This window comes from Sander vitreus, chromosome 10, assembly GCF_031162955.1.
Source record: "Sander vitreus isolate 19-12246 chromosome 10, sanVit1, whole genome shotgun sequence".
Lineage (NCBI taxonomy): Eukaryota > Metazoa > Chordata > Actinopteri > Perciformes > Percidae > Sander > Sander vitreus.
In genome coordinates this window covers 18,410,462-18,430,866 of record NC_135864.1, presented here as the reverse complement: position 1 = coordinate 18,430,866, position 20,405 = coordinate 18,410,462, and the positions used below count along the sequence as shown (strand labels likewise).

Below are 20,405 nucleotides of genomic sequence, written 5' to 3'. Positions count from 1 at the left end.
ACCGGTTTAAATTAACTACTTTTGCTGTGTTACGTATTTGGAGCAGTGCAATAACAACTGACAGACAAACAGTGTACAGCATTGGGTGTTAATGTGACACAAACCCGGTTTTGCATCACCATAACAAAGTCCCAGACACAACGTAGCTGGTCAGGAAACTGTAAACATCCTTTTTAAGTGTTTGAACAAATGACCAATGCAACTTTTTTTTTTTGAGGACAGTCTCAAGGGGACATACTAAAATTCTCTACATTTTCACACTAGTCAGCAGTTTGGAAAGAATCCCTAAGCAATTGGCATGTGTTAGGAGCGGATAGGAAGTGTGGAGGCAGAAGAGAGGAGAACACAATCTGTCCTCCTGTGTGTTCTCTGCGGAGCTGTGGTAGAGAATTGGCCAGAAAACATTTTAATTTAGCGAGGGGATTGAGCCCATTCAGCCCTAACTTGTTTTATCAATGCCGTTGTTCAACAGTAGCTGAGAGAAAATTAACTATTGTTACTAAAACAACAAACTGTTGGACCATAACCAGTACGGACTGAGACCTTTACACATGATCACCAGAAGGATTGTTTGTGTCAGCTCAAGATGACTTGTTTCTATGTGAGAGAGTGATGAGGATGTACAACATCACCGCAGTGCTGCCTCAGGGGTGAATGACAGATCAAATTAGATCTCAGTGCCTCTGTGTCGATGTGTTAACCTTTGCTGACAAACAGGCAAACAGCTGCAATGGATTTTTTTCTGGATAAATCCAGTTTATGTCATCATTTAGAGATCCTAATTAATAATTAAAATAAGGAGTACACCAAATTAGCAATTAACATATACAATTAACCTGTAATAATGGCCTAATTTTATTTTTTATAGATTTTGTTTGTGTGGAATTCTTGCCTTTATTTGACTGTAAAGCCAGAGACTAGAAATGGAGGGGAGAGAGAAGGGGTATGACATGCAACAAAGGTCCCAAGGCTGGCATCGAACCCAGGATGTTGTGATAATGTGGCATGGGCTGTAACAGCTTAGCTATGAAGATGCTCCATTATGGCTTAATCTTTGACCGTATTTTTTTTTTTTTTTTATAATTTCTGCCTTGTGTCTTTGTAGTTTTCAATACTGTCAAGACTTTGCAGGATCTATTTGTGTCAATATGACCCAATATCAAAAATAAATGGTTGGACTTTATGTTTAATATTAAGTGATGCATTTCTCACAGTCCTTTGTGCAATGGAAATTGCAATGGAATTGGAAAAAGACAACAAAGTGCAGGTGGAACTTTAACCCAACACTGCAAAATGATGGCTTGGAGGCTTGAAGACAGAATATAAATGAGCAACAGACAGAGATGGGAGAGTGAGGAGAGTGTGGAAGAGATGTAACTGACAAACGCACAGTGACAAGTTCCCCACATACCCACTGACACTGTGAAAAATGAAGGTTATTAGTGTGGTTGGCAAAAGTACTCATAAAGTATAATATTTGAAGCCTTGCACGGTGCCTTGTCTAATGAAAAAACAATATTTACCCTGCACTCCAAATAAACAGTATACTGAAGCACACACTTACTATAGCGTCTGCAAGTATCAATCAAAATCAGGGGAGTGACGGAAAGAGAGAAGATGGAAAGAAAGAGATTCACCTATACAAGCTGCTTTTTGAATTCTTCCTACACCTGCTCTGACTTCACTGATTAGTTTCACCTGAGAGAAACTTTTTTGTGCTCTATATGATTCAGTGTTGATTGAACTAGAAAAAATGATTGATATTTCCTCTTCTTATGCCGTAATTACACTAACATTTCGTACTGTGATGCCACTGATATGAATGTGCTTAATAATCAAATGACAAGAGTACTACGGATAATAATGTATGTGAAAATACAAACGCTCAGTGAGCTCAGTGGCCTCAGCAAAGCCGCTGCTGCAGGTATATGACAGTGTATATGGTCACGTCACATCATATATGGATGTCTAACAAAACCTCAACAAGATTTAAACTGCTCAGTGCCACTTTAATTAGATTAGTTCTGCCTGTCTAGCTGATGTCAACTCACCACGGCACTTACCTCATCTGCCCTCCACACACACACACACACACACACACACACACACACACACACACACACACACACACAGACAGAGGGCACTAAGCTGTTACTGTAGCATGCATTTTAAAAAATCAGTATCTGCAGCCAGATGGGAGTATAGTGAAGCATGAGTTAAGGGGTTGGCTGGGGTCTTGTGCTATGGTGAGAGCATGTGATGGCAGTGTCAATGAGGACTGGGAGGTTAGGAGTAGGGAGACCAATGAATTTAGAGGCATTGGATGTAATTTGAGGTGACTGTGAATGTCTCAAAACCAAACCAAAATATGTTTCAAAATATGCCAAAACATTTTTGTATAAAAGACGTTTAAACAATGTATATCTTTTTATATCCTTTTGAAATTACTTCATCTAATTTCAGCCATGATAAATATGTATTTACTAGCATTCCCAACTGTGCTTTATAACGGTTATTGCAATATTAAGAGTAATACCAAACAGTATACACAGTAAATATTTATTATCAAGATATATACTTTAGTTAAATTGGCCAAATATACATTTACATATTGTCCAAACTACCTGACATTCTGAACCTCCAGTTTAAAAGCAACACTGCAACAAACCACTGTTTTAGTGTGGAAACACAACAACCCTGTTTATCGTAAAAGTGATTATTATCCATATTAATATGGAACTAGCTACAGTAACAGGTGTGTGAGCAGAGATATTTACCTGTCTGGTATGAATGCACAGACTCAGATTGAACCTGTAGCTATCAGTAAACATAGAGGAGTGATAACATATCCTGAACAGTTGCAATCTTTTGTCTGTTACCATAGGAACACAATCTGACACACACAACCACATACACACAAACACACACACAGTGTTTTTCCTCACCTACTGCCATCTCTATCGGTTTACCATTTTGTGTTGCTGATCTAATGAGAGATTCTATCATCGCTGCTACCTCTGAATGCACAAATATTTGGACCTGCTATCTCATTGATGGTCTGAAGACGGACTATATCGGGAAGTACAGTGACATTCATGAGAAGAAGATAGAACCAGAGGGAGAGAGAGAACATGAGGACGATGTTTAAACAGAAAACTTTGAGAAAAGAGTCAAAGCAGAGAGTCAAGAGCGAAAAGTTGACACTGTCCAAGATCTGGAAAAAGATTATCTTTCTCTTAACATAAACTCATCCACTCTGTTTACTCTCAGAGTCAAGCTCTCAGCAAACCAAACACATAATTATAGATTATATTGAACAAAGATGGAGGGGAATTAATTAGGCAACAGTCAAGTTGGTAAAACACTTCTCCGTTACATCATCACTCTCTGTTCCCTTAATCATTCAGACTTAAACTAATGAAGGGGAGAATTAGATAGAGAGGGAGCTGTCATTAATTAGCAGACACATTTCGTTTGTATTGTTCTATATCTTATAAATGCTTTTAATCAGAGAGTGATTAAAAAAAGACCAGGGAGGGCAGAATATGTTATTGTGTATGAGGGGTATAAGCATTTTCAAATATTCAATATTCCAACTAGATAGAGAGATGGATAGGTAGTTAGATTCACAACGCATACACGCACACAAAGTTAAACCATCCCACTACTCCCCCATCTGGAAGAGAGGAAACCTGTAACAATAACAATCCATCCTTTTCTGTGCTGCTTTCTTTTAGATTGCATTTTTCCTCCAAATTCTCTCCATTCATCTACTGAAATCCTATTTTCATGACAAACAATAAGACACACACACTCACTCAATCACTGCTCCCTGAGGCTGTCAGAAAATGGCTTGGGTGGGGTGGGGGTGATGGAATGGTAAGAAAATAATATGAGCTATATATACAGTATATATATATATATCTCAATATATATATAATATCAATATATATAATATGCTTCACTATACTCCCATCTGGCTGCAGATACTGATTTTTTAAAATGCATGCTACAGTAACAGCTTAGTGCCCTGTGTGTGTGTGTGTGTGTGTGTGTGTGTGTGTGTTGTCGTCGTAACCAGTGGTGGAAGAAGTATTCAGATCCTTTAAGTACTAATACCTCACTGTAAACATACTCTGTTACAAGTAAAAGTCCTGCCTTGAAAATGTTACTTAAGTAAAAGTATGGAAGCATCATCAGAAAAATGTACTTAAAGTATTAAAAGTAAAAGTACTCAATGCAGAAAAATCCTCACATTTTAGAAACTGGAAACAATCAAAACAGTTCTGTCAATCAACTAAGTGTTGAATCGTCTAATCATTTCAGCTGGACTGTTATATTGTTAGGTAGTTTAATTTATAATAACTCAATCAATCTATTTTATAAACTACATGTATTTTGTGTCCAAAAATCTTAATTTGTAAAATAACTAGTAACTAAAGCTGTCAGATTAATGTAGTGGAGTAAAAAGTACAATATTTCTCTCTGAAATGTAGTGGAGTAGAAGTAGAAAGTGGCATTAAATGAAAAGACGAAAGTAAAGTACAAGTACCCTCACATTTTTACTTAAATACAGTACTTGAGTAAATGTACTTAGTTACATTACTGGTTGTAACAATGTGTTCTGGGGCATCCACCTGAACCAAAAGTGACTGACAAGCTCACAACAGATGAAATGGACATGTAGACTGTAACAGCCTTAATGACGCGTCATACATTTCACTGTGTGTGAAGTCAGAAGGATGGACAGCAAAAGAGCTAGCTACTGTAGCTATCTAAACAGTACGTTATTTTTCGGTTTATTTGTATGAACAGAGAGCTACAGTACTCACCAGCCTTTTCAGTCTTATGTGGTGGTTTGCTGAGCTCCTGACCAGGCAAACAGGGACACAGCCCGTCACATTTTACTGAGATCGTCTTTCCAGACAGGCAGCTCTGGAACTCCAACTTACACTGTAAAAAAACACACACATCAAAAACATGAGTAATGGAGGCTGTATTTTACAGACTTGAGGGCTGAGAACTCCACATAAAGATCAGTATGTTTGTCTTGGGAAATACTTCTGTCTGTCTGTAAAAACAGCTTGGCCCTTTGTGGAATCTATTATTTTTGCACCATGCCTAACACAACTACCTTTCTGCAGACTAAAAATATGCATTAGAAGACATGGGCAATGACCAGGCGTTTAAGGTCTAATGAATACTATCAAGTTGCATTATGGGAAGTGAAGGTTTCAGTGTTTTTTAAACTTGACCCTGCCAGAAGCTAAAAGTTAGGATATGTGGGGGCTACTGCTGCACTCATAATGGCCTTTTGTATTCAAATCTGCTTTACTTTTTGAAAGTGCAGTATCCCTTTAAATACCCCCTTAATGTAAAGGTCCCATGGCATGAAAATTTCACTTTGAGGTGTTTTAAGGTTAATATGCGTTCCCCCAGCCTGCCTATGGTCCCCCAGTGGCTAGAAATGGCGATAGGTATAAACCGAGCTCTAGGTATCCTGCTCAGCCTTTGAGAAAATGAAAGCTCAGATGGGCTGATCTGGAATCTGGTTACCTCCCCTTTCTCTGCTTTGCCCGCCCAGAGAATTTGGCCCACCCATGAGAGAGAGACATCATGGCTTTCAAACGAGCAAAGTGGCAGTTGGTCAAGGCCACACCCCCACCGTCCACCTTGCCCCCCCCCTCTCTCATCTTCAATAGCATTTAAAGCTACAGACACAGAAATGGCACATACTAAGGAAAGCTCATTGTGGGACTGGCTCTAGTGGCTGTAATTCTGCACCAAGGCTGAATTTCGGGAAAGAGACTTCAGATACAGTATTAGGTGACCACTAAGGTCTATATAAAAGCATCCAAAGAGCACCATGTCATGGGACCTTTAAAGTATGTATGGGTGTGTTGTAACTGTGCTCCAAGTACGTAATTACAACCAAACAAAAACTTTGAATTTCAAACTTTCTTTCTTTGTTGATTAAGGGAAAGATTAGCGGAGACAGGATTGGTCATTTATCTTGGATGAACAGATGTGTCCATTAGGTAGCCATGTAGACACACCATTAGACATAGAGATGCCCAGTGACATTCTATTATTCACTGCAGTACAAACCCTAATGCAATGCAAAAAAAAGCAAGATGGACTACTTTGGAACGTAATTTAACAGTATAAATCTCATTCCAGGTAAGTGAGGGGTAAGAAATTGTTTGGACTAGTTGGGGGGAAAAAATCCAATTACAAGATCCTCTCAAGAGGAATAATGAAAACTGAAATGAGTTATGTAAATTCTGTTTGCGAGATGATGACGACAGGCTTTGTGAGGGTGAGACCATGACTGTGCATAAACACATCATGCACCATACACAGGCTTAGCCTTATCCTGCCAACACTTTCATTTTCCATGTTGTAATTCAAATCCATCATTTCCTCCCTGTCACCTCTTTGGTAGCACTGCTAATGTTGCTTAATGAAATTTGTTGACAAAGGAACGGCGCTCTGTCCCGTTCTCACATATTGAATTTTCTGTCTGAGGAGGGTGACTGAGAGAGAGAGAGAGAGAGAGAGAGAGAGAGAGAGAGAGAGAGAGAGAGACCAAGAAATGGATGACCTTCCCCAGTCACTGTCAGCACACCGAGAAGCCCCATGATTCTTTATGTTTGTCTCTCTCCAGGGGTTAATGTGGTTTTGATGAAACCGTTTTAACTCGGTGACTCGGTGCAGTAAGAGGAGAGGAGAGGAGAGGAGAAGAGAGGAGTGGAGTAATGGACTTAACTTAGTGGGCTGACGACTCTCAGGAGATAAGAGTACTGTACTCTTAATAGGATATTGCGTATGTGTGCGGTCACGATGAGGGAGGCATGTAATGTAATAATACAACATGAATAAGCTTGAGACCAGCAGCTCACTGGTGAGCAGAGTTTAAGTTGGGCCACAGGGACCCATCACTCCTCCAGCTAACTGAACCCCTCCAACTAAATTACCGCAGCGACCAGAGGGACGTCCCAGCCCTCCCCTTCCTTTTGTTCTTCCTCTTGTTTCTCCTTCAGTACTTCTTCAGCACAGCTTCAGCCAGGTAGGTCATTGGGAAAGCCTATGTCCTGACGTCCTTATACACAAGGGTTTCAAACTCTTAATTTGACATTGTTTCATAATAAGTTGGAGGCTTAACCCTGATTTTAAACTGAAAACAACGTGACCACCTGGTAGTCTATTCATTTCCTGCAGAGCTAAGCTGAAAAATACGGATGGTGTGTGGATGGACAACAAGCTTCCCAGCAAAGAAAACATGACTGCAGTTAAACTCCTTCTCTCAAAGGTTTGCGTTTATTTACTTTGTCTCCTCGCGCGCTACTCTCCTTATAATTAATAAATAATACTGAGCAAGTCAAAGCAGTGTGGAGGTGTCCTGATGCCCATAGCATAATATTCCTGTCACAAAGAATTTGATTTTCGCTCAAGAGATGTCTTATATTTTCCATTTGTATTGGATTGTGCTTCACCCCTTGCAAACCAAAATAATATAAATGTGGCTGTCAATAAGAATCCACAGTCTGTTATACCAAGCACAGACATCTGCTCATTTCATTCTCGCCTTTCTTTTCTCCTCTACCATGACATTGTAAGTTTGTGGCTATGCATAATTTTATATAGCGGAGAGTGAGAGCACAAGTAGAGGTTAGAGGCTGGAAATGGGGCTAGAGTCAGATGAGAAGATGGAGGTTGGGGAGCTTTTCCGAATCGTCCAGAGAAGTTTTTAGCTGCTGAAAAGACCTCTGATGACTGACCCTGTTCCCAGTCATTTGCATAATAGACAGAGGGAAGTACTGCTGAAATCAACCCAGTGGAGGAGGACAAGCAGGAGTCAATACACAGATGGTAAGATGGAACAGCAGGAAGAGAAGAGGAGGCAGGAAAAAGCAGAGGGAAAAGGTAACGACAGATGAGTAGAATTAAAATGTCAAGAAAAAGACACACCATCATGTACACATCATCTCAAATATTTACACCATAAATTACATAATTCCGTGGCTCTTCAAGCAATCCTGTCCTTGCTTTTATGTTTGAAAACAAACTGAATTATTAATAAATGATATATTTGCTGAGAAACGGAGACAAAGAAAATGACACACTTAAAGGGAGAGAAAAGTATAGACAGAGATGAAGAAGAGTATGAAACTTAATGAAAGATAAATGGAAAAAGGGATGTCTCACCCTGGAGGAGTAGGCGTGTCCATCAGATCCACACACAGGACTTGATTGGAGCCCCAAGCAGAGCCTACATTTCCCATGAGAACCAGTTTCAAGCCTGTGCTTGTGACCTGCGCTGCCTTTCCTGGGTTTCACACTGAAAGAGAGAGAGAGAGAGAGAGAGAGAGAGAGAGAGAGAGAGAGAGAGAGAGAGAGAGAACAAACAATACTTAAATTCAGATAGTAAGATGAGGTCTGCTACAGATACACGAAAACACAAAACAAACAACAATATCCACAGTGCTTGAGCCAACACCTTGAATGTATTGCATTTTAACATTACTCTCATACATAAATGTATGAGGGAAAATTGAAGTGCAGTAATAACTTTCCAGGCAGGAATATTATCTAAACTCGCAGAATCAGTTTTCTACTAAGCAGAAAGTTTTAAAAGTGTCTCTGGTTGTCAGGGTCAGCTGAAGCAGAGCAAATCCTGATTGGTCCATTGAGGCCTTTTCAATAACAAGCATAATTGCTTGTGATCCAAATCTCGCAGCAATTTTCAATCTAAGTGCTCTCACTGAACACCCCGCTGCCTCCTGATCTATCGAGCAGAGATGGAAGTAGAGCCAAACAGACTCTTTACAGAGAAACTAATGTGACGACAACAAATGATGCAAAGTGAACTACAGCAGGTGGAGATCCCAACACACATACACACACACACAAACAAACACTCCTACATTACCAACAGTAGACTATCATTCTTCACTGACCTAGTGTGGACCACTGTTTCTGCTCATTTAAAAACAAAAACAAAGATGAAATAGAAAATGTTCTTTTAACATCTTTTTCTTCTTTCCACAATATCAATGCAAATATACACTTTTTAATTAACACAATTATCAATTAAATGTTCATCATTTAGTCCCTTGGAAGACACTCTGTACTACGCTCTCTACAACATTCAAATCCCAGGCAGCGTGTCAGCCGCTTTCGTGGTTCTTTAGAAGTGTCACACTTATCAACCGAGGTATAATCATTGCCACGGCAGATTAGACATGCACACCGCACTGATAAATAAAATAGTGCTGGCTAGTTTGTACTAAATGCAGTGAAGCACAAGAATTTGTTCACGTGATTAAAGTGATTTGAAGGGCGGGATTGGCTTGGCCTGGGAAATTTGCACATGCATGACAATTATTCACTGAGAGAGACAGCTACAGAGAGAAGAGTGGACAGACGTTCTATTGACATATTAGCCTCAAACAGAAACAAGTAAGTGATCTCTCTCTCTCTCTCTCTCTCTCTCTCTCTCTCTCTCTCTCTCTCTCTCTCTCTCTCTCTCTCTCTCTCTCTCTCTCTCTCTCTCTCTCTCTCTCTCTCTCTCTCTCTCTCTCTCATGTACCACTGTACTTCAACCCCCTGCTGAGAGTTTCCATGTTGCTCTAATTTGGAAAGGCTCTGATTTGAGGGTACTACAGACTCCTCACAGCAGGACAGAGGTGCATACCAATTAACACTGCGAGGCTCCATAATATTTTTGAATTATAGCTGAATGCTAATGTAGATGTCCAAGCCGGCAGCCAAACATTATCGCTCAATAAGTCAAGAAGTCTGTACAGCTATATTAATTAAAAATAAATAAAAAATAAGGTATGCTTGGGACTTTTGTTATGACAGCTTCTTAGTAGAGAACAAAAATAATTTGCTTGTGAATTTTAGTGAACACAACAGTAATACCAAAGTGTGTCCAGGGCATCTTCAAAAAGGCAATTTGGTTAGCAGTGAAGAACAATGATGAATCATCTCCTAGAAAAAAATGCTGCAACATACTGTAGAGTATATTAGCTGTATTTCCCAACATCTGTTTGCAAATATCTTGAAGGCAACAAAGTTTGGATTTTCCCTCTGAGAGGACACTTAATACGTCTTATGCTAATTACTGCAACTAATTTAACTCGTAGATAAAATAAGACCATGGTTCGAAGATTCCGTAAGTGATGCTGTTGGGGAAATACAGATTTTAGGTGAATAGTTGACATATTGAGCAGCAAATAGGACTTGTAATTAATGCAATGCAAAGGAATAGATTAAACCAAGTAGCTATGGAGCTAATGACTTGAGGAAATCAATTATACACAAGAAAGAGACAACAACCATTCAAATGTCTTTTGGGGGAAATGCTTCTTCAACTGAAAAATTAAAAAAGCTTAAAATTGGCAACATGACAGGGTTGAAAACACAAACAAATGTGGTGCTGACAGAGTCCAGAGAGCAAACAGATAATTTGATTACAATTAATTGGTGTTGAGAATATGTGTTTGTATTTTCTGTCACTGAAGCAGATTGGATTATTAGACACAGCTAACACACAAAACACAAAATGCTACTTTATTGCATGCTTCTGCTGGGTGTAATTCGTCTAACATGCCCTGAGGGTCTAGCATATTGAAGTTCAACTTCGCATAGTCATTTTGAGTTACAGGCGTTTACTTTCTTGAACTTAATAATAATTCCATTTTTAAGGAGACACAAAATTGCATTAAAGCAGCCACAACTCCACCATTTTGTTGTTAGATAACACTGATGCTGAATTAACCCTAATGTTGTGTTTGGGGCCCTCTTTAAACACTCAAAAATAGACTCAACATTGTTTAACCGTCTTAAAACATAATCACATTTCCTAATTTTTTGAGAATTACTGAAATGAGAAAAATGGCATGTTGCATTACTTCTGTTTGTGGTCTCAGAGACATCAGCTGTAAAACATGGTGAAATAGAGAGCCGAAGTCATGCCCTTCTACTTCCGGTCCATTGGACGTATCTTTTGAAAAAATATGAACGGGAGTGAACGGGGAGAGGCAAATTATTTTTTGATCCCGTTTGAATTGAGCCATGGATTACAAATATGATGTTCGTCAATTTAAAGGATACTTTTTCAACCGAAGAACATCTCAGTTTATTGTTAAACTGTTAAAGTATAAAACTGTGAAAATACGTAATTAGAGAGACACTTCAATGTTGCATGGATGACGTCCTGCTGAAGCTACGATGTCTGTGTGTATCGTACCGGGGATGTAACGTTACTCAAATGAGCAGAGGATCTTGCCTGTTCTTTTGCTTATCTGCTGAAAACATTTCAGGTAAGATAATGTTACACGTGTTGTGGAACAGAGCTAAGCTAGCTAGCTAGCTAGCGAGCAAGTTGAGCATCAAGCTAGGTGACCTAAATTGTGTGAGTTGAGAGATGTACTTCACTGAGCGGTTTCACACAAAACTAAGGACAAACCTACGGCTAACTGAGACTTTCTTCGGTTGAAAAATTATCTTTTAAATTGATCATATTTGTAATCCACGGCTTAATTCAAACGGGATCAAAAAATAATTTGCCTCTCCCCGTTCACTACCGTTCATATATTTTCCGAATTAAGGTCCCATGAGGTCCCCCGGAAGGGGCGTGACTTCGGCTCTCTATACAGTGGGTTATCATACAGTATGCTCTATATATGTGATTGGTGTTGAAGAAACTTTTCACAAAGGGTTGCCAGTTCGACATATGGACACGAGGATCCGCCCTACCAATGATAACAAAACCAGGGGTTAACAAAATGCAACATTACTGGTTCTTACCTGTGAGTTGGCTGCTTGTGATTGGTGCAGATGGCTGTTTGGTAGTCATGGCTGACACACACCTTGTGAGGAGGGCAGCGCACATTCAGACAAGGGTCCTTTGTAGCGTCTGGACCTACAGGGAGAGATCAGGGATAAACTTTTACTCTGAGCGGCAAAAATGAGCCAGTGGAAACATGCAGAGCAGGAGAATCAGCACAATGTAGTGCTGAAGTTGAAAGTTGATGCAGCAAAACATCAAGCTGTTCTTTTGGTTTTCCAGCTGGCAGATTGTTGCGTTCTACTAACTGAAGCAGGAAGAAAAATAATGAGTTAGAGAAAAAAGACGGAGAAGAAGAATCGGAAAAAGGTAAGTAAACATTGAGTTTTCTGCAGTGTGAGCTACTTAATGAGGACTGTTTTCTGTGAGCGTTGACCCCATCTTTTTCAAAATCAATCTCCACAGTGACATCGCTGTGGCAGCCAGGCACAGCTGGCTGGTGTCCAGAGCGACAAAAGGATCAAAGCAGCTCATTGACTCTGAGCATTGTGTCATTTCACACTAGGCTAACAGCACAAACCCACTTTCATTTGACAGACAGAAGAAAAGAGAAAAAAAAAACAGAAGGCAGAGGAGGTGAAAAAGGCACAGTGGCAGTAAAAGACAGAAACAAGAGCTTTTTTTCCAGCAAGAACTAGCCACAACATGAGTTTAATGAAATGAGGAAGTATTGGATGTTGAGGATGAATTGATGTGAGAAGGAGATGAACGTGGAGGAGGAAGTCGTTCATTTTGGTCAGTCAGGGACGCATATCTTAAAGTCCAAGGAGGAGGACACTTACTGAGGGAGAGTCTAGTCGCCCGAATCGATTACGGGCAACAGTGGCGGTTCTACATTGAATTACACCCAGGGCGATACCCCCTTCGAGATTATATATATATATATATGTATGTATATATATGTATATATATGTATGTATGTATGTATGTATGTATGTATGTATGTATATATATATATATATATGTATATGTATATATGTATATATATATATATATATATATATATATATATATATGTATATATATATATATATATATATATATATATATATATATATATATATATATATATATCATTATCATTTCAAGAGGCCCTGTGCTTTAATTTGAAGAGGTCTATCATGAGTTTTTGTCTGCCTAAGCAGATAGAAAAGCTACAATTCTCGTTAAGAAAGTTTGCATGATGTGCAACGTTTATATAGGCTACTAATGCATACAGTAAAGCATGCCTACGTCTTTTGTTGTTGTAGTGTTATCATCAACAGTTTGTCCACCACTCAGTTTTTGGCTCAGTTTTATCAAGGGGCTAAGTGTTTTAAGGGGAGTTGTGCTTACCACTCCCTCATCTCTGTCTCTCTCCTCCTGTCTCCTCCTCACTGTGCATGCCACTGCCACTGTCACCGACACCACCACGAGTAGCATCAGCCACGGGAACTGATGAAGGTCCTGCTATTGCCGAAAACATGTCTTCTTTTTTCTTTTATTTGAGCCGCTTGGGTAAATTTGTTTGATTTTCGCATTTAGACCAATGCCATAAAAGAAAGTTTTAGACTCGTCTTGCTCCGTCTCTGTGTACTTCCCAGTTCTCCTGTCTTGTCACCGTGTGTTTATCTTTCGCGCCGGGCCCCGCCCCCGCAACGTTACGGACTAGTCCATTTCATTGTGAAAGTAGGGGGTGCAAGCAGGGCGCCTGCAGCTGCAAGGAGGGCACCGATTTGACAATTCCCCACACAGTGAAATGATAGATAATAGAAAACTGCTTCGCGGAGCAGAGTATTTTTTTTTTTTTTCAAGTGTTCGTTGCGCCCCCCCATGACTCATGATAAAATGCCGCCCCGGGCGGCTGCCCAGGTGGCCTGTGCCAAAAACCGCCACTTATTTAAATGGCGCTGAGGTGACCACCTCAGCGAAAGACACTAGCTTTGTTTTTATAGTCCCTCCCGAAAAACATCATCGAAAAGCTGCAAACCCCGTGATGAAGCCATGATGAAACCGCAGTTTTTGCAAAATCCCACAATTTTTGCAAATTCCCGCAATTTCATCACATAAAATTGCATAAATATCCCACATATTCCATCGCATTTTTTAAGAAAACGTGCCGCATAATCAAGGATTTTTGCCCGCAACAATCGCCGCATTTTTCTGGAAGGACTGGTTTTAGCTGCAGTTGAAGGGAATTATTTCCGTTCCAGAGCGTGTTGGTGAGGGGCCACGAGCCGATCTGGAGGTAGGCGGAGATGACGAGAGGGTTGAAGCTGGCTCTTGACAATATGCCTATGGCAATCCCAATTCTTGGCTATCGCAAATGGAGGAGAGGAAGTCTGAGTTCATACTGATAAGGACTTAAAGAGATATTGTTTGGGGAGTTTGAGTGGAGGGGCCCATAAGGTTAAGGTATGTACACACGGAGCACACTCGGCTCTGCTGGGAAGTTTGGCTGTGGTCTGACTGCTGTGGGAATATCCTGACTGCAGGATAATCACTTTTAAATAGATCCTCGCTTGAATCGGACATCTTCATCTGCAGTGCGGGATCCATGGTGAGTTGATTCAATACAAGGTATACTATAAGTAGGCTTAACAGGTGATTAAAGGTGTGGTTATGGCTTGGCTCTGCTCCTGAACCTAAGTTAACTTCATTAGTACAAATGAAGTGAGAGACAGGCCAACATCAGGCAGTGGACTCTGGACTGGTGGTCATGGTGACGCTGCCAATCACAAAGTCTGAACCAGATATGTATTGAAGAAAGATGAAATCCCGTATGATGAACAACACCAGCCAAAACGCTGATAAATTGAGATCAAAGATAAAGTGGATTTCAAACCAAATACAGAGACCACATGCTGTAACCATGGTAAACAAACTATATACAATTTATTTGAGTGATTTAAGACCAAGTACAGAGTGTACAGATCAAAGCCAGGCGTTATATACAATATATATTAACTAGTGCTGTCAGTTAAATGCGCTATTAACGGCGTTAACGCAAACCCATTTTATCGCGAGATTAACGTTCTTTTTGGCCTAGGAAACGTAGTTTTTTTCACATGCTGTTGCAACAACTAGTAACGTTAGAAAAACTACAACACCACACCGGATCTAGCTAGACCGGAAACAAAACAACAGGCATGTCGCACACATTTGTTTGGGCTTGCGAGCCGGCCAAAGAGTAGTACATACCTGCAAACTAGTCACTTTTCGGTGAAAATCGCCGTTTTGAATGGGAAAATTCCATACACGTGAATTGTGTAGATCCGAAGAGTTTTTATTTGGGGGGGAGGGTCCAAGACCCGGTGCTAATATGGCACCGGTGCCTTAACAACCGTTATCTACTGGACCGAATAGCAACGCGGATTAAACACGGTTAAAATGCTGACAGCTAAACGGTGTACAGTGTGACTGTATTTCACTGGAAAGGATTCTAACACCAGACTGACAGCTGCCGTTGTCTGAAAAACAGACTCAGCCTCGCCAGCCTCGTAGTGCATTCAAAGTTATTGTAAAATACCTTTTTCCCATCCAGTGGTTGTTTTTGCCGTTTTGTGCTCCTTTTTTTTTTTTTTTAGATCAACTTTTTATTGTTTTATATTTTTGAACATACAGAACAGACAAATACAATTGAACAAGGTGCTCCTTTTTTAAATATATATATATATATATATATATATATATATATATATATATATATATATATATATATATATAAAGTATCGTTGTATCATGTTAAGAGCATTAAAATGAGAAAAAATAATGGGACAAAAAGAAATCAAGGGACATTTAGAATAGATAAAAATGTGCGATTAATTGCAAGTTCACTATGACATTAATGCGATTAATCGTGATTAAATATTTTAATCGTTTGACAGCACTAATATTAACATCATAAAACGAGAGTGGCCTTGTTTCCATTAGTGGCCTTATGGGTGGTGTTTGAGCCACAGCTGGTGTCTGCTGTGAGCATCAACTAGTTTCTGACCTGACCACACACTGCGCTGCAGTTTACATGCTGGTTTATCAGCATTAAATCAGCGAGACGAAGACAAGATGGCCGTTTTCTTGTCTCCGCTCGCAGTAACATTGTAAACAACCATCTATAAACACCTTATATCAACATATCAACTCTTAACATATGTAACTCTGAAGATATCTCGAGATGACTAAGGATATGGGACAGCTTTCTTTATCTCTGTGAATAAACACACACAATAAAGATGGTGGAGCTTAGATAGTCTCATGAGAAGAGATAGTACACTGCCCACATCTGTCATATAACTGAGCAACACACTCATTTCCTTACAATCTGTAAAACACATACACAGATACAAAAACACATTACACGCCTATGTGCCCTCTCATATTCTCTAGAATGCAAAGAGATGATATGTCAACTGTCCTCCTGATAGCTGTCTGATGTGCTGTGTGTTTCTATTGCCCGCTTATTTGAATCTGTCCTCACTTCCATCTATCAGTGCTAGAGGAAACCCATCTTATTTCACTTCGCTGCAGAATGACTTTATCACTGTGAGGAAATGAGAGATGAAGGGAGAGGACAGGAGGGATCGGGGAAAAAGGAGGCTCGTATCTGGTTGACAGGATTGGAGGACAGTTTAGGATTAGTGTGTGACCTCCACTCACAAATTGGAAATCAGACACACACATTACAAATGAGCAAGTCGGTTTATGCATCTACACACACAAGAACACAGAGCATCACATGTAGAAGATTACACGGATAAAACTTTCTCATACATATAAAAAAGTTAATTTGGAGAGACAGTGACGCTCTGAATGTGAAATCGTTTTCAGCTGACGTGATTTGAATATTTATGGTATCTATAGGAGGAGAGGAGAATAGAAGAGAAAGAGAGAGGAGAGGAGAAAAGAAGAGATATGAGGAGAACAAAGGAGAAGCAAAAAGAAGAGAAAAGAGAAGAAATGAGAAGAGAAAATGAAACGATGAAGATGGGGAGGAGGAGGCAGGGAAGAGAAGCAAATGGAAGAGTGTAGGGTAAAAGAGTTTTATCCATCTATTTAAAGCTTGAGTGAGCAGCATTGGCGGTTAAACCAGCCAATCAATTGTAATGCAGGAGCACTGCAGCACACTCTTTCACTTTCCTCAATACGAGTCTCTCATCTCCTTTTATTCCCCTCTCTTCTTTCTAATCTCGAGTATGACTTTATTCTCATCCGCGTGTGTGTGTGTAAATAAGTCAATATGCATGAGCAATATAACTTGACATGCCTTATTGCATATCTATTCCAAAGTGCCAAGTAGAACTCATTTTCACACCAAAACCATATTTTTACCTTACAAATGTGATTGATTTATGTAATTGAACAAGGTTGTCTGCTTGTCTGCTGAGAAGACGTTGCCAAATATGTAAAGAATTTTTTGTGTGTGTGTGTGTGTGTGTGTGTGTGTGTGTGTGTGTGTGTGTGTGCATGAAGTAAATATTATATTTCTTCTTCAGACACTGCTTAATGGAGAAACTGTGGAGGCTCCTTTTAAAACTGCTTGCTGATAAGGGAGAAAAAAACTATAAGGTTACAAGTACGGGTTGTGAGCAACAGTGGGCACTCAAACCACCACTACCAATTTGTGTAGCCATTGTCCTTGGCCATATGTTAGGTTGACTGATGACCCCCCGGGTGCTGCAGTCTGTAGAGGTGAGGCAGAGCTGGAGCTGAGGATATTGAGGTCACAAGACAACAGCAGATCAAAAACAAATGAACAGAAATGTCATCAAGATGGGCGCATTTACACTTCTCTACGTCTGAAACTGACACAGATTGGTGCTGGTTGTCGTTTTCAAACACTATTTTGATGTGTAAGATCTTTAAATGAATGTGTATTTCAGTCAGAAACCATTTATAGCAAATTGTCATTTGGTGGGAAATGCTCTTTAATGAAGTTCTCAAAGAATCTGAGCAGCAATGAGGATTTGGCTGGGAGAACTAATCCCCCAAACATCAAATTTGATTTAACAATACCCAGACAATTATCACACAAAGGCACCTATAGACGCTGCGATAGTAACAATTAAAGTGATTGCATGTCATACGTGGACCTAATATTAGATCATTCTATCACCATTAGATTGATAACTGATGCAAGCAGAGACACTGAAGCAGCTGATGCCAGTCAGCTAATGCAAGTGACTTCAGTGCTCTGCATAAACTGAAGCTGTGCTCAATTTGTGATTAAAATTCACAGTTTAAATTAATTAATTTCTAAATCCATTATGCAAAAGTGAAATGATATTGACAGTATAATCTATGTGCAGTATTTACCGCTGTTATTTTTATTTTATCGTAGAATAAAACAAACTAGAAATGTAGGTAGTAAGTAAGTTAGTAACCATTTGACAGCTGTCTTTTAGGACTGATGTGCCCTTGCACAGTGCAGACTTGTGAGACTTTTACAATCAGAATTTGTCCATGTCAACAGATTTTGAAAGTCTGACTGTAAAAGTCTCACAAGTCTGCACTGTAACTGTGGTAATGGCTGGAAGGCAGAGCGAGGGCAGTATGATGGGCCACACCTACATGCACAGAGAAACAAAGCTATGATTATGAGACATAATGGTTAGGAGAGCTAGTGACTTGTATAACAATTATTAAAACCATATACCTTTACATATCCATTTATATGTACACAAAGAGCTTACGGGTCTCTTATAGATGAGATATATACACACCTAGTATATATATGGACATCATTTTCACACGCGCTTGATGAAAAAATGATCTTCATGTTCAGCCAGATGAAGCTTTCTTGTAGTATTTTTCTTAGATGGAGCACAACTTTTGATTTGGGAATATATTTTCTTTTCAGTACTTGTTGTACTCGCTGAGCATGAGCTACCAACCATGGAGTATATTGATTTTCCCCCCCAGTATATAAAGGCAGATCTGACCAGATGGTAGCTGTGATGATGCTGGGTTTGCAGCAACAGCAGCGCTTTCAAAGCATGCTGCAGCACAGCAGTGAAATGTACAACACCTCTCTTGTGCCCCTACTGTGGATGAAGTCGGTTCCTATATTGACTTCCATCATCTCCCTCTGTCCCTCCGTCTATCCAAGGCCACAGCTCAGAGCCCGCAGGGAGTCACAGGGCAAACACAGGCAGCCAGAATAGAGCTAGAAACATACTGTTGGTATGCGAGACCCATTCCCATTCAGCTTAGTGCTTCTGTATGTATTAAAGTTCAATATAACATATTAAAATCAAGCTTTCAAACACTGGATATTTGATTTTGGAATGAAAATTCTTCTTCATGGCAGATTAACTGATTCATACACTTGACCTGCCAGTGTAGTCTTTTTAAACACATTTATGTTATATATCTTTCTCGTCCCTTTGACTAATGAAAAAGGTTATAATAAAGACTGAAAGTTGACTGAAAGGTTGTAATGAAGAAATTGTATGACATGGACATCATTAAATCACAATCTGTGCTTTTTTAACATTCTTTATTAAAATGGATATTCTCAATGGGATACTGTAAGGGAATTCCAGCGTGCAATACTTTGTAATACACAATGTCATGGTTTTGATCCATCCCTCACAGGGAACATGTAGAATCAGTCTACTTATTCATTAAGGCAAGCTGCACGTATGGCAGTTTATTGTCTACAGTGTGCAACTAATCCGTCTTTGAAAAGTTCCTGGATAATCTAACCCTGAACATTACTTCCAGCCATTTAATTGCTGCAAAACTTCAAGTGGATTCCTGGCAGAAAAGCACATTATACTTGAAGCTGTAAAATGTTTTTACAATTAAAGTTGACAGTAAATTGCCCTACTCATCCACTCCTTCAGTCCTGTCTCCTCGAGAATTGTTCTCACTCTTTCTTTACTCTTAATGTTCCTAAGGAGACAGGAAAAAGTGGCTCGAGAAGAGAAGGGTAAGATTACACACTCCTCCTGTGCCCCCTAATACTGGATGGAGGCCAAAATGGAGTGCAGTGACTGGATAATAAAGATAGTCAGAGTCCAATACAAGAGGCCACATCGCCAACAAGCCGTGTCAGAGAGTAGCGGGTGACCTTAAATTAATTGCTGCGGAGCGGGACATGGGTCAACGGTGTGTTTTCGTAATCTGTGTGTACAGTATGGGTGTGTGTGCTCCTTTATTGACAACGTGCTCCATTGCTCTCCATTGTTCACTCTCCCCAGCCACTGTTTCTAATAGCAAATAAACAAGTTTGAAATTAAATAAACAAGAGCTTCAACAACCATTCCCAGAGGACAGTTCCTGTTATTAGAAAAATGAGCATCGCTTTCAGGCTCTGATAAACTAATTAGAAAGGTGTTTCTTCTCTTTTACCTGGGGTGCTACAGAGAAAAACAAGCGATGGAGCGAGAGAAAACAGAAAGACAAACAGATCAGATGGAGATAAAAACCTCCTCTCTGCTTTGTGAACGTTCCTCAGGGTCGGACTGTTGGATGACATGCAATGGATGACAGCTAGAAATGATGGAGGGATGAAAGCACAGAGAGGGCCTCGGGGAGGACGCAGTGATAGAAAGGATTCACCATCCAT

The 20,405-nt window shown here is 39.8% G+C and overlaps 1 protein-coding gene across 1 annotated transcript in view; it reads right to left on the bottom strand.

Moving 5' to 3' along the window:
* Window positions 1-20,405, bottom strand: part of spock1 (SPARC (osteonectin), cwcv and kazal like domains proteoglycan 1) — a 55,624-nt gene that overhangs the window by 11,560 nt on the left and 23,659 nt on the right. Inside the window, exons 4-6 of the mRNA XM_078261455.1 lie at window positions 11,818-11,932; window positions 8,209-8,341; window positions 4,833-4,953 (exon numbers count right to left, since the gene is read on the bottom strand). Coding sequence (XP_078117581.1) covers window positions 4,833-4,953; window positions 8,209-8,341; window positions 11,818-11,932 — 369 coding nt within the window. The remainder of the gene's footprint in view (window positions 1-4,832; window positions 4,954-8,208; window positions 8,342-11,817; window positions 11,933-20,405) is intronic.